Source organism: Pleurodeles waltl, chromosome 1_1, assembly GCF_031143425.1.
Source record: "Pleurodeles waltl isolate 20211129_DDA chromosome 1_1, aPleWal1.hap1.20221129, whole genome shotgun sequence".
Classification (NCBI taxonomy): Eukaryota; Metazoa; Chordata; class Amphibia; order Caudata; family Salamandridae; genus Pleurodeles; species Pleurodeles waltl.
Window position 1 is genome coordinate 636,593,019 of NC_090436.1, and position 15,864 is coordinate 636,608,882.

General features: G+C 41.0%; 1 protein-coding gene across 2 annotated transcripts in view; it reads right to left on the bottom strand.

Annotated features, from left to right (window-relative positions):
- Positions 1-1,640: 1,640 nt before the first annotated feature.
- TMED7 (transmembrane p24 trafficking protein 7) overlaps positions 1,641-15,864 on the bottom strand; it is a 45,453-nt gene continuing 31,229 nt past the window's right edge. For both annotated transcript variants that reach the window (XM_069226589.1, XM_069226597.1), the window contains exon 4: positions 1,641-4,312. In XM_069226589.1, coding sequence (XP_069082690.1) covers positions 4,076-4,312 — 237 coding nt within the window. In that variant the 3' untranslated portion in view covers positions 1,641-4,075. The remainder of the gene's footprint in view (positions 4,313-15,864) is intronic.

The window sequence follows — 15,864 nt, forward strand, 5'->3', positions numbered from 1 at the left end:
GTTTCACTGACCCCCACACTCCACCCCTTGGAATCCATCACAAATCTGTTTAAGGACTATACAGCCGATCCTGCCACTTTCAACAACTACCAGCCTACATCACTTCTCTCTTTCCCCATGAACATTTAAGAAAAAGAAATGAACAGTCAAATTTGTATATTCCTGGAAGTCTTCAATATACTTGATCCTAAACAATGTAGCATTCACTTATGCCATTGTACAGAATAAGTCTTAGTCTTTATGTTGGATGACCAAAGGCAAAAAGCAGGCCAACTTGGCACTGCAACTGAGAACCGCTTGGATCTCTGTTACCTCTTACTCAGTGTCACACCAAACCTGCTTACCTAGCTATTTTCTGCTGGTGTGCATGATCCAGCAATTACTTGGATTGTTTACTATTTGACTGGTCGGTATTTCTTAAATTGTACTGAGCTCTCCATTTACATATGTACCCATCCCCAAATAGAGTTCGAGGCTCCATTCTCCGTCCAACACTACTGGTAAAGCTCATATGTTCTATTTAAACTCACGTTCATGACCTTTTCTGATGACACATATTTTAGTTCATCTTAACTGCAGTCACGGTATCTCAATACATTATTGGTTGTCTCACTGCTGTGGCCAATTGGATGAGTTTCAATTGTCTGAAAATGAAGATTGACAAAATAGAGATCTTCAGTATAGGAAATTCTCCACAGATACAGATGTCGAAATCGTCCGTCTTAATACATTTCCAACCATAAGACTCATCCTAGCTAGGTTGAGAACATAATACAAAAGGTTTGTTTTTATCATAAGAATAAGGGTAGCTTAACCTGGTGAGCTTACTCATCAGTAAATCAACTTCCTATAGGGCATCTCGTGGCCCTCGTTTTACAACCCTCAAGGATAAGAGAGGCTGGAAAGCAAGGCACAATTTGTTTGGTGGCCATTCCAACATAATTTACCACCACATGATGGGGGAGTTGCAGGCTTTTATAGTGGCTGAGAAAATAGTGGAGCTCATTGTAGACTTAAAGTGACAATGTTAAGTCCATCTTGTGAGGAAGAAAAAGGGTGAAAGTTGGCAGAACTTTTTTCCTTTTATGGAGAGCAGCAAACATGGGATTTTTGCAGCCTTAGGGTTTGTACCACAAAATTGTACTCACAGAAGCAGTTTTAATGAAAATAAAAACCTGAAGTGCTGCCTTTAGAAAGGCTGGTACTCTTGTAAAATTCAATACAAAATCATTATTTACATGTGTTCAGGGTGACACACAGACATAATATTACCCCATTGTGAATAAATTATTGCTACTGGTATATTAAAAAGGCTCTCCAACACAGATCACAAAATGCCACCCTCACAAACCTCCACCCATGTAAACAAGGACTTAGGTTTTCCTGAGACTACTCACAAACGGACGTAACACAAATATGGATTGATGGATTAACTAGAAGGCCAACAACGCTAAACCAATGTTACTTGAAAGCATATTTTCCCACAACAATTTCCAGAGTAGGAATTTTGAATGTAACCATGAAAACAAAACCTGCATAGCAGCAGAACTGCAAAGAAAAATCCCTTTCAAAATTGAAAAACAGATCACCCAAAATGTTATCTTTCCAGGTTTAATATTAAAACTCAAAAAACAACTTCGGACAGTGTTGGTTCTATGTATTTATTTGTACAAAACCCCTGCATTTGAACTGCATCCATATATTAAGTTTTACTCTCTCAAATAATATTCACAGGGTCCATTTGTAGTCTCATCCAAATCACAGAAAGTGTAAAACGTTTCCAAAACAGAAGAAATGACATTTTTTAACATAAAACTTGACACAAACATAAAAAGCCTAACAAAAGTTCAAAAAATTGGTGTCTACTGCAGTCCCATACAGTTGAAGTTACTTTTATGTCAAGCGTTTGATGGCAAACATGCGATTCTCACACACAATTTTAATTATATCTTCAAATAAAAGAAAAAATGCTGAGAACTGCAAACGTAACAGGTAAAATAAGACAACTTCTGCAACCTACTGTTGATTCCATAGCTTGCAGTGTGTATATATCTATATAGACATACATTTGCACATTTCTTACCATCATTGGTTCAATCACTTAGCCTTAAAAAGAGAGAAAAGACAGCAAAGTAAATCTGTATACACACACACACACACCACTTTGTATAATGCTTGTTGTTTAAATGAGCAAAACATTAATTTAAAGTAAAACAAATGTGATGTGACCAAACACTACAGATGGCATAATTCTGCCAAAAAGATTTTTAAAAAGTATAACATTTTTCATTTACAAAAGCCAACTCATTTATTTGCTTTGAGCAAGAACAGTGTGCCCAGTAGCACTGCCTGCTATTTATCAACATTTAATATATGAAGGAGTCAGCACGTGAATAAAGACCTGGAGTATGTCTGGAAAAACCCCTATGATGATTCTATAACGAGGTTGCTCTGTTTCAGTGCACCAAATGTAGGCAAAAGACTAATTTGAATATACTTTGTGTGCGTCAAGGCCATATTTATATCACACCTCTTTTAACAGAGGTTTACAACTGAAAGTTGACCCATTGAGTATTCTTGCAACACGACTGTTGCATGTTCCACAAAGGTCAATTAGTCAGTGAAGTGTGGATGTGGCATGTTTTTCTAAAGCCAATAGTCTGATTTAGGGCAGCATAACAAAAGTAGGACACAATACAGTGAAAATTATGACCAGTTGTAGTTCAAGTGGTTTTGTATGTGTTTAGAGATCAGGCCCCATCTAACAGAAACAGAATGCTACATATTTATGTTAACCTTGAAAACTGTAAATTTTATCAACCATCTTAGGCTTCAACTCTAGATATACCTTAAGCACATCGTGTATTTAACTATTAGCAATGGGTAACAGACTACGAATAAGACTCTCTGATAGTTAAATGTAATTTTTATATCTCCATCAGAAGTGTGGCCCAATCAGCCAAAGTATAGACCCTTTTCTACTTTTCCTATTAAGAGTATCTCTGAATGGAATACCAGCGACCGCCTAGCTAAAATTCCACTACAACCAAGTGTTCTGCATAGCAGACAGCCACTATTGTACCCACTTTTTTACAACATCACTTAATTACTGAACTAGAATCCAACGGTTTCAATGACATTACAATACTTGTGAAAGATGAATTTACTAAAGTAACAGTGAGTAATTAGCAAAAATAAGCTATTTCTTGCGGCAGATTGGGGAGGGGGAGGATTGAGAAGAAAAGCTCAGTAAGTAAATTCACTTGCAGTATGAACGTTACATTTATTTAGGAAATTACTGCTTGCAGCTAATCAATTGATCATGTTTGCTGTTTTTGGGATGTTTGTCATCATAAATTAATATGGTTTAGCAAAATTATTTGTAAACGGGTAGGTGAAAAACCTGTCAAAAATAAACGAGTCAAATTAATTCATACAAAAACCTTAAATTAACTCAGATTGCCTTTGTACCAGATGTGGATCTTTCTTAGTGTAACCTGACAAAAATATTAAATGAAAAACAGTAGGTAATTTTGATTTTATTTGGTCAGTGTTCTACACATTGTATTTGAAGGCAAGTCCAATTTGATTACTTAATAATAAAACATTCACCTGTTTTGAAAGCATAAACATTTCTAGGCACTAAGAAAAATCCTATATTGAGAGCACTAAATGTGGAAGATAGATAAGCTTAATACAATTTTTAATTTGTGTTCTTTTTGGTTTTGGGGCTCTGGACACCTTCATAAACACATGCAGATTACTCTAGATTTTGTTTCATAGCATATGCAAACAATAAACCAAGTTTGATAAACAAAAGTAAACACAAACATTTTGGCAAAAAATTAACAACTGGGCCATATGCTTTTATATAGCAAAATGTGTTTGTTTTCAAATCTTTCAAATAAAAAGTCCCCTTTAACCACTTTTACACAGCTGCAGTATTCCATAATGTAAATTGGGGGATAAAAAGGTAAGCATGTTACCAATATTTATAGTTTTATCTGAGGTTAGAGGTATCCGTGGGCATCAAGTGTGCAGTGTATGGTGGAATTGAAGCATCTCAAAATATAAGTTACGACCCAACACGTGTTGTTGTGGTTCTTTTATCGGAGAAGAAACTTTTCAGAAGAAACACCTGCCCGATGCTCACGACCAGCAGAATGACAGCTTCTCCTACTGACCAATAGGCTACTCTTGTATTGAGGTCCTCTGCTCGGCTACGACCTTGAGCTTCTCTCAAACGGAAGTGTGTCTGATAGTCAATGACAGACTTCAGAGCTTCGTGAATGGAAACGCAAGCTGACTCCATCTGCAAAATATTAACAGTTTTGTTATTACAAATAAAAAAAAACAGTCTTGCAAATGTGGCTACCAGTAAACGAAAATGATGGTGAGGACAAGTCATGCATGTGTTTCACAGAAGTGGTTAACGTTCTGTGTGTATTGCAGATACATTCTAAAAGTGTAATTCATAGGCAACTGTCACAATCCCAGTCGGAATACTAATACATGAATGCATTCTCTGAATTGTTAAAAAAAAAAAATGCCCTTAATATATATTTAAAAAAAGTTGCATCTCATTTCAGGTTTCTCAGCTTTACAAGAGTTTGAGACGCTATTCGAACTTTTAAAGAAGGAATTATGAAAAGTACAAAAAGGTATGCTTGACATACGAACCCTCAATTATTAAAAGTTAGTATATAAGTACACCGAGGCGAAGCTACCAGATGTTTAATACTGTAGGAGGCATTTACGGTGTGTCAAAGCAGCATTTTGGACAACTGCACAAAATAGGAACGTCCTAACCATGAACTGCATATTATGACTCAAGAATTAGGACTGGGCTGCGTGCAAGGTGCGTTTAGGAGACAGGGTCTTTAGTCAGTGCGGAGGATTGTAGGTGCTAGTAAATTTAGTGTTTTGGACGAGTCTGTGGATGCTTCTAGGTGCCCTGCGTATGCAAGGAAAGTTCAATTGCCTAGAACACCATTGCTTCATGGTCAATTCTGTATCTTTTTAATCTCTCTCATGCCTGTAACATTTGTTTTCAGCTGACAGTATTTTGTGTTTTAAGGGTCTTGTTTGTAATATTGCAGTAGGCCTGCTATCCCTGAAAATATGTAATGCACTATGCCATCTAGGGACTAAATATATGGTTACAATACATTACTTTTGGTCATTTTCTTTTCATGTGGTTATGTCTGCCAGGGTTTAACTGTGGTTACTGTGGTTACATGACCCTGTTTTTTACACATGCTATTTTCATTGTGGTATCCTCTAGGGGCTGTTCTGAGCATTACAGTCTAATGCCAAAAGTTTATTTCTGATAAAGGTATTTATTGGGTTTATATGATAATTGTATGTGTTTTATTATTCTCTCCTTATCGCAATTATGACCACTATTCAGGCCAACTTAACATCCTTATTACACTATGACTGTTTGAACACCAATCTGTTTCTCTCGTTACTCCGTGGCTGTCTTGTTTTTTTTTTTTTTAGAGTCGAGCCTGTGTCACATGCACTTGCGCATGCGTTTCGCTAGCGAGATGCTGTAGGAATTAAAAAGGGCTCGGATCATGGGCTTGTCTGTTAGAATCTGCTTGATTTTCATTAGTGGAAGGCATGCATACGTCATGCCTTTTCCGGTGGTTAGCCCTCCTCTAGCCCATCGACCAAGTACAGAAAACATACGAGGCTCGCTGTTTTCCGTCCGGTTCGTGGACTACTTTTTCTCTATTTTCGCAGCGTGATCTCGCTTGGCAGAAGTCGAGCGCTTTGCATAATATCGACCCTGATACACAGTTAATTGCACTTTTTCCGGTCACGTACATAATTGCACATTTGCCGATAGGTTTCATTACGAGTGAAAAGTCCGGTTAGAAGTTTACAACGCTATTAGCTCTAACACGAGCAAACGCGAGACCCATTGCATTGCAAATGCTTGGTTTTTTTTTGGGAACTGTGTTAGCCAGGCAGCAATTCTGATGGTGGGGTGGGGAGGTGAAAGTAGAATTCTATTTGAATTAGCATGGCAGATTTAAATTAGGATGCTAAATGTAAACAATTTCATTTCTGGCTGCAGACAGAGTAAGAAGGTAAATGGAAGTGCTTTGGTTATAGGCAGGGCCAATGGAATTATGTAGTAGGAAAATACCCACTTATGAGGTAGGCTTGACCAATTTATGTGGCAAGAAAAGTCCAGTTATGAATTTACAATGCCAATAGTTCTAACTCAAGCAAAGGCGAGACCCACTGCATTGCAAATGCTAGTTTTTCATGGGATTATGCCATCTAGGGGCTAGCAATATGGTTACATGGCCAGGTTTATTACAAATTATATTTTTGTTATTGTGCCTCTTGGGGATGTTTTGAGCATTACAGTGTAATGTCAAAACTTTATTTCTGATAAAGGTTTATATGATAATTGTATATGTTTTAATAATCTCTCCGTACTAGAATTATGACTGTTGTTCAGGCCAGCTAAACATCCTTATTACATAGGACTGTTTGAACACTTGATTTGTTTGGGTGACTCTTCTAGTTCATTTCTTCTCTGTGGCTGTTTACGTCTTTTTTGGGGAATTGTATTAGCCAGGAACTCTGATGGTGGGGTGGTGAAAGTGGTATTCTATTAGAATTAGCATGGAGGATTTAAATTAAGATGCTAAATGGCAACATTTTCAATTGCTGCAGATAGAGGAAGTAGATAAATGAAAGTGCTTTAGTTATATGAAGGGCCACTGGAATTATATGGCAGGAAAAGAAAATTATGAGTCAGGGTTGACCAATTTATGTGGCAAGAAAAGTCCAGTTATGAATTTAGAATGCCAATAGCTCTAAATGTGAGACCTACTGCATTGCAAATGCTTGTTTATTAAATATTCTGAGCAGAACATACATTGGTCCATAATGTCAGCCTTCATCGAAGTGCAATATAAACAAGCACCGGCAAAGCCAATAGTTCTGACATTGACCACCAGCCTTCTGGTAATTCTTGCTTTGTTTAGAAAAACTTTATTGTTTGGAAGTATGCTGGGCCCTCAATCTAACAAAATAAAATAATTTGCTGAAGGAAAAAAAAAGTTTGTATCAACAATAACATTAAAAAAAACAATACCATAGTACTCCCTGGTACGGAAGGGATTACTTTGTGTCTGGATGTGTTCCTTGTGGAAGGGCAGCATGCCGTAACTCCTAGTGATGTCAGCCAATGGCTGAAGGGAGCTACATTGCCCCTGAATGCATACTAAAGTGGCTGGAAGGAAAATATGAATGACACCAAGCACAGGCTAATGAATGAAGCCTTGCTGAATATGTAACCATGTTATACATACAATTTTAGTAAAACTCAATAGGTCCTGGCTAACAGATCTAAAAAAGTCAATTAGTGTGGCATTGGCTGCAAGCCTCTTGCCTAAGAAAGAAAGAAAGCAAGAAAGAGCAAAGGCAAAAGAAGCCAAGAAAAAGGGCAAGAAGGAAGGAAAGATAAAAGTGGCACCATTCACCCCCACCATCACCACCCAATAAAGGTGAATGGTGCTGATTGCTATGGTACTGATCCTTAGTTGTGTATTCAGGCTCACATGACTCACCACGGTGGCTTCTACTCTTGACGATGGCTTGAACAAGGCTACTGTCCTTGTCCTCTCCAGTGGGGCCAACCCCAGAATCATTGACCTTACTCGATAGGCACAGCAGTAACTTTCTTTTCATGGTGGCCCCCTCTGGCATACGTGTTGCTGACTTCACTCTCTACAAAGGCTATTATCTGGCCAGCACAGCAGTGATGCTATCCACAGATAACTTCACAGTGGCCCCCCTTTGGCATACAGGGTCACCAACTTGAACCTGCAAACAGGGAACAACCTTATCAGTGCAACAGCCGTGTGCTCACACCTCCCTAAAGGGATCCACTCACTACGATCCTCCACTGGACCTTGTTTACTCCAAGCACTTTCCTCTTCTTCAAAGGGCACAATGGCCTTGGCAAGCAGGCAGGCACTGGTGCTTGAGGCTCCAGTGCCAGTGATCTTGGAACCCCTGGATGATGTCCCCTCACCCAGCTAGGAGACTGGGAGCAGTAACCAGAGGTTCACAAATGGAGTGATATGTGCGTCAAAAGGTTACTCCATTGCCCCATCCCTACTCTTTTATGATTTTTTTTTTAGCCCCATCTTACCTGGGAAGTCACACATACTGCAAAACGCTACATACTAACCTGATGTAGACCATAGGCAAGTTAAGCACACAGCAACAGAACTTTACATGAGTGAGCCTTGTAGGCCTCACTCCAGTGACAGGTAAAAAGGCCTGTTCACTATTACTGATCACTACACAGTATGTTGCCACCACTGGGCTTACTTAACTGCTGGCAACGGCAGTAGCTTTTTCCCCACTATGAGGGTAACGCTTTAGGTGTCCCTTGCAGTCCAACAGGACCACAATTTGACAGACAAGCCTACATCATGGTGCACATGTGAGATCCGTGTTCGCCCATGACAAAGATGTCTGGATCCTTGGTGCTGATTTTTTTTGAGGCTGGGGCACTCAGGGCAGGGGTGCATGTCCATTTCCCGTCCCAGCAAATGGCAACAAATAATACAAAAGAATCCCCCTACCCCCCCCAAACTCCAACTATGTATAATCCGGACTTTCCAATGGGTGTAACTGATCCAGGCTTTCACCACTGTGATGCTCCCAAGCACCACCAGTGGGTGTTTTAAAAAAAAAAAAAAAAATTAAAAAGAGGCAGTCTTCTCAAATGAGAGGAATTGAGAAGGAATCTAAATTTTGAGTTTTGAGAAGAGTTCCGCTTTTCCCCACTGTTACATTAGTTTGGCTCACAAGTGGTGCGGGCTAAAGTGACGAGAGAAAGATTTGGCATAGAACTCATTTTGCTAATAAAAAAATGAAGAGGGCATACCATTGGCTTTAACAAATATAATGGCATAAATCCTCAGTCAAAACACAAGTATATGTAATATTGGGAAAGAGACTTGGGTATGGAGATTCCAGAAAAAGTGAAGTGGCTTTTTTTATTTTTAAAGAGCGGCCAAGTACTCCATTTGCAGATAACACAAAGAAAATGGCTATAAGCTATTAAGAGCGATGTTTAATAGTTCACATCACTGATGGAAAGGATGTGTTGAAAAAGGCACGTTACATATTTGGTGGCCTTGTGCCCATATACCGACGTACTGATGTGAAATTTTATCTCGTATACACGATCGCTCACAGAAATAACCTTACTGATGATTCTGTCAGCAGGGGTGGCTCCTCCGTTAGGGTGGAGGAGCGTCAACGCCCCCCCCCCTCGCACCCCCAGCAGCAGAAGCTACAAAACCTTCAAAACGAAAGGATAATAAACTTTGTTTATTATCCTTTCGTTCTGAAAGGGGCAGGGGCCAAGGGGGTGACTAGCAGTGTGCCTCAGAGCGCATGTGTGTTTGGCCGGTCGTTTTGGGCCAGCCAAACACACATGCGCAGTAGGCTCTCTCCAGCCCAGCGACACTGTTGCCGGACTGGAGAAAGCATGCACAGGCTCCCAGTCTCCCTGGGAGCGCCATGGCTGGGCTTCCCCACCAATCCTGACACTGCTCTCAGCACCGTAATGATTGGCGGTAGGGCAGACTGGGAGCCTGTGCCTGCCTGCAGCAACAGGAGCAAGAGGAGCGGCACTGCCGCAGTGAAGATAAGTTTTTAAAATAGTTTTTAATAATTAAATGTACCCACCCCCCAACCTCCCTTGCACTCGCCCCTTATTAACGCTGCAAGGCTGTCAGGTGAACCGGGGGAGGTTCTATGTAACCTTTACACATGCACACTGGAAATCTCATTTTATGACAAGACCGGAGGCTCCTATTATGCTTTCTTTTCCTGCTTTATTATAACAGCAGCCAAGAGAAACAGACCAATCCCAGGGCTTGCGAACATGCAGCCAATGGGATTCAAGAGAAGTAACACTAACCAATCAGTACACTATATTACGTAAGATATACCAATCCTGACTGCAGGCAGCCCTCTTTTCTTGCTGCTCGCAGTCAAGATAAGTATATCTTTCGTCGCTCGATATTTTTAGATAAATTTTATCGTTTCTATTTACTCTAATATGGTGTTTTAACATCTAACGTGTATTTATTTCTATTGTTAATGTGTTTAAACTGTTTGCGCGTCTACAGCAGCGTTTAGGCTATAATTAGCCGTTTATTTTCCATACGCGAGCAGAGCGGCCGCCCGCAACGTCTCCTCTTTACCCTGCTCGCGTCGCCGTGAACGCCGGCTGACACGAGCGCTTCATCCGCATTCCCTTCATTCCTGAGCGCATTCCTAAGGGAGCGCTCCTCCTATTGAAGACGCTTGCAGTGTTTCTCCGTTTTCTCACTGCCACAGAGCTCCGCTTCGCTTATTCGCTTCAACTTTACTGTTTCTGGGTCTATTTTCATACCGTTTTTCTCCGGTGTTCGGGTAAGTTACACAATATGTATCCTTAGTGTCTGCCCTTATTATTAACCCTTACTTATCAGCCTTTTTGCCTCTTCCTTCTAGAAAACATGGCATTTTCAAACTTCTTCACAGAAAATGATGATTCCGATGAGAATTTCTCTTATAATCTAAATAACTTTATTAAATCTTCAGTCAAAAAAGCAGTTTCTGCTTCCATGGGAAAGATTTCTAAACAAATTCAATCTACTGTTTCATCATGTCTGTCCCAATCACAAGTGGCCCATTCTGCGGGGGAAAGCAGAAAGCGCAAAGCCTCGGAGGCTTCTTCCAACCAGGATAATACCTCATCTGCGCTAATGGAAGGTGAGCCAAGCTCACACAGGATGGAGGACGAAGTTCCTCAAAGGCCTCCTAGTACGGAAGGGAACAAAATTACGGGTCATAAAAGTAAATCTAAAATAAAAAACGTGTCTAAGACCCAAACAATTGTGATTGCGGACATCAGAGATACTGATGATGATGATGATGATGGCATCAATGACTCTTCCTCTGATAACGAGGACGATAACATCTCAAATTTTTGGATTGGCTCCCCCCCCTCCAAAAAAACAAAGTCAACATCTGATCAATCCCACGCCCCCCTGCTAGATTCAGATGGTAACCCCATGTTCGACCCGGCCTTATTCACCACCCAAATTCAACCGAATGGTTACCGTCCGACCACGTTGCAAGCTATATTCTTGCAAAACTACGTCTTCCTTTGGACAAACAAGTACGAGCCAAGCTTCGCTCAGAATGTCCCAGACCCTCCCTTCCCTTACACATTACTGCCACCCCATCTATAGATCCGTCCCATTTAACTTTTTTCTCCAAATTTGGGAAAGATCCCCGTAAAGGGGTGGACAGAGCCTGGGCTCTGTGCCAGGATAAAGTCCTTGATTTGGTCGGTCCCTTATCCCGTATTTTCGACCTGGCTGAATCCGCTAGAATGAATGATGAATCCATAGACCCCAAAGAACTCTCCCTCTGGATCCAGAGAGCCTTTTGTTTACTGGGCAGTGCAAACTCAGCCATGACGCACAAGTGTCGTAAAGGACTTCTGCTCAAACTAGATCCTAAATTAGCTAACTTAGCAGCTATGGATCCAGGAGCCAAAGCCGATGGTTTACTCTTCGGAGATAACTTTATCAAAGAACTTAGCAAATACGTCACCACCTTTGCTTCTTTAGACAAAGCACAACAATCAAAAAAGTCTTTAACTCACGGGTTTTTGCCAGGGCCGGTAGAGAGAGAAGCCGCTCCACCGGCCGGTCTTTCAGGAACCAAGGCTTCAGAGGCTCCTATCATTCCCAACAACAACAACAGGACTTTCGTCCACAATTTTACCCCCAGCGTTCCAGAGGGTACAGAGGAAGGAACCATCGTAGGTCCTACAATAACTCAGGTAAGCCAACATTCTGGCCATCCTTCTATAGGGGGTCGTCTAAAGTTTTTTCTCCACAAATGGAAAGAAATTACCTCAGATCCTTGGGTTCTCAACACTATCAAAGGCTACTTAATAGAGCTTTACGAAACCCCCTTCCAGCCGTCCCCTCTCCCTCCCCTCAAATTTTCATAAGAAATGTCAGATCTTATCGATTCAGAAATCCAAAATCTGCTTCAAAAACGTGCTATTCAACCAGCTCGTCCGCTTCACTCAGGCTTCATAAGCCCCCTCTTTCTAGTAATCAGGAAAAACAAGTAAAATAAGACCGGTCATCAATCTGAGACAATTCTATCAGTTTGTCCTCCACAGACACTTCAAAATGGAAACGATTCTCCACCTAAGAGATTCGCTTCTCCTCAACGACTGGATGGTTCGTCTAGACCTTCAAGACGCGTACTTAACAGTTCCTATTCATCATTCCCACAGAAAAGTTCTCCAATTCCAATGGAACTATCGCACCTATCAGTTCACTTGCCTTCCCTTCGGTCTTTCCTCGGCCCCTTGGTGTTTCACCAAATTAATGAAACCTATAGTAGCCCTTCTACGATCTCAGGGTTTCAGACTCATAATCTATCTGGACGACATCCTTCTTATGCACCAAGATATTTCTACACTCCGATCCCAACTCTCTTTCACAGTCCAACTTCTGTCAGATCTAGGCTTCTTAATCAACAACGAGAAATCAATGTTTACTCCATCACAAACAACAGAATTCCTAGGTTTCCTAATCAATTCCTCTCAAGGCCTCTTACAGCTCCCGGCCTCAAAAATAAAGAATATCAAATCCGAGATAACCCTATCCTTACAGCAGACTTCTCTCTCCCTCAGGTCTCTTGCAAGGATTGTAGGTCTTCTTTCTTCCTCGATTCAAGCAATCTTCCCAGGTCCTCTGCACTATCGAGCGCTCCAAAGATTAAAAATCCGACACTTGCGCAAGGGTCTTGCTTATTCAGATTTCATCCCCCTCGATCTCAAATCCCGTACAGAACTCCAATGGTGGTTAGATCACCTAGAAGCCTGGAATGGCAGGACCATCTATGCCTCAGCCCCAGATCTTGTATTAGAATCAGACGCAAGTCTAACAGGCTGGGGCGCAAGGTGTGGTCAGATATCGACTGGAGGCACATGGTCTCGACAGGAGTCTTCATTGCACATCAACTATTTAGAGATGCTTGCAGGCTCCTTTGCAATAAAAACCTTCACCAAAAACAGTGTCTCTTGCTCCGTACTCCTTCGTATGGACAATCTTACAGCCGTAAAATATAACAATCATCTCGGCGGTACCAAGTCCAAACCACTCGCAGATCTAGCGAAACGTTTTTGGGAATTTTGCCTTCATCAAAAAATTTCAGTTCAAGCAGAATACTTACCAGGTTCTCTCAACTCAGTTGCAGACTGGTATTCTCGCCATCTTTCCGATTACAGCGATTGGAAACTTCACTCCTCAGTCTTCAACTCTATCCATCGCAAATGGGGTCCTTTCCAGATAGATCTTTTTGCTTCCTGTTTGAATGCTCAACTTCCTCGCTTCTTCAGCTGGAGACCCGATCCGCATGCCTTGGCGACCGATGCATTTCTCCAACAATGGAATCATGCATTAAACTTCGCATTCCCTCCTTTTATCATGATAAACAGAGTCCTCAACCAGGTTTGCCGTCAAAGAGCCACATTAGTTCTATAAGTCCCACTGTGGCAATCCCAAGTGTGGTACCCCAATCTTCTAGTTAGCCATCGATTTCCCGGTCCTTCTACCCTCCTTTCACTCCCTCCTTCTGAATCCACAAGGTCTTCCCCACGACCTCATTCTCAACAAAACTCTTCTCCTATCCGCCTGGAAGGTTTCAGGTCTTCCTCATCTTACCCAGGAATTTCACTCGAAGCTTCAACCTATATCAACAACTCCTGGGCTCCAGGCACTTCCAAGGCTTACAAATCAGCTTGGTCCATCTGGTCTAGCTGGTGTTTGGGAAAATCACGCGATCCCTTTTCAGCAGATCTAACCCTAATAGCTAACTTTCTTGCTTCCCAAGCTAGCGCCGGCAAATCATACAGAACCATCAACCTTTATAGATCAGCTATATCCCTACATCACCCGTTTATAAACGGAAAACCTGTAGGAGAACATCCCGTTATCTGTCGTCTATTGAAAGGAGTAAAATTCTCCAATCCCCCAATTCCCAAGTATTCCACTTTATGGGATGTGAACCTCGTTTTGCAAATGTTTATTTCATGACAGGATAACGACTCCTTATCCCTGAAAATGCTTTCAGCCAAATTAACAATGTTACTTTGTCTTGTGTCTATCAAACGTCTTTCTGACGTCAAAGCTCTATACATTTCAGCTCGTCACTTCACTCCTACTGGTGTTATGTTCAATGTCTCTCGTCGTACAAAAACTAATATTACTTCTGTTTTCTATCCCTTCTTTCCAAATTACCCGAAACTTTGTGTGGGAAACTGTTTATGAACAAAAAACGGCCGATCTTAGAACATCTTCGGCTTCCCAACTGTTGATTTCTTTCAGAAAACCCCATAAACCTGTATCTTCACCCACCTTGGCTCGTTGGGTCAAATGGGTGATGTCCCTAGCGGGCATCGACACTTCAAAATTTGGCGCCCATTCTGCTAGAGGCGCTATGGCGTCAAAAGCCTTTTGGGCTGGCTCACAACTGGAAGATATTCTAAGATCAGCAGATTGGTCAAATGACTCTACCTTTCGTACTTTTTATTGTAAACCTGTTAGTACAGCAACGTCTGTAGTAGTTAACATGCTTTAAACAAGCATAATAGGAGCCTCCGGTCTTCTCATAAAATGTAGATTTTCCAAGTATGTTATGATGGAAAGTCTTTATTTTATTAAAGACACGGAGGCGAGTATTATCCCACCGCTTTTGTACTAACGTTGTTTTCCCACCCCTTCTAGTTAATACCAACGCTCCAGCATCCACTTCAACCTAATTCAACGAAGGCCGTTTCTCCTCACAGTATCCACTCTCCGCAATTTCCATTGAACTCGGACTTCTGCCTTCATCAGACTACCAAATCATCCTTTTCTCCGAACCTAGACAGAATTCAAGACTTTTTTGCTCTAGTCATGGCAATTTGTTTAATTTGTTGTATTGTTCCTTTATTTAAATCCTGTACTTGACTGTCTCGCATCTGAAAAGAGGGCTACCTGCAGTCCGGATTGGTATATCTTACGTAATATAGTGTACTGATTGGTTAGTGTTACTTCTCTTGAATCCCATTGGCTGCATGTTCGCAAGCCCTGGGATTGGTCTGTTTCTCTTGGCTGCTGTTTTAATAAAGCAGGAAAAGAAAGCATAATACTCGCCTCCGTGTCTTTAATAAAATTAAGATTTTCCATCATAAGATACTTGGAAAATCTACATTACACATCTTTTATTGGTGGCCAGATTGACACTGGCCCACCAGTGGGGGAACGCATGGACCATTTATGCGATGGAAAAACTCAGGGCTACTATTTATGATGGAGTACATAAATTTGATAAACCCTTTTGTCATAAATACGTAACTAGTGTAGATGATAGGGGGAACCCGGCAGTTGGAACTGGTATGCTGATCACAAATCGGTTATGCCCTTTGCTTAACACTACTAGTGAAACTACTTCAGTGTAAATATGCATTAATTTATACTAATCCAAGAAATGTTACCTGATGATATTGCAATGCTTGCCTACTACCAAGTAAGCTTTAAATAAACCTAATAAAAATAGTTAAAAAAACAAATTCTGTATAGATGGAGTGAGGCTGGGTGCTGTCTGAGTATGGATAAAAGTAGAGGTGAGCAGGCTGAAAAGAAAGAAAAAAAACGATGTACATTATGAAAAGAAAACCAGGGCTATCAGGAAAGCTAAAAAACATAGGAAAGGAAACCTACATGATAAAACAAGCATTTCCAATGCAATAGG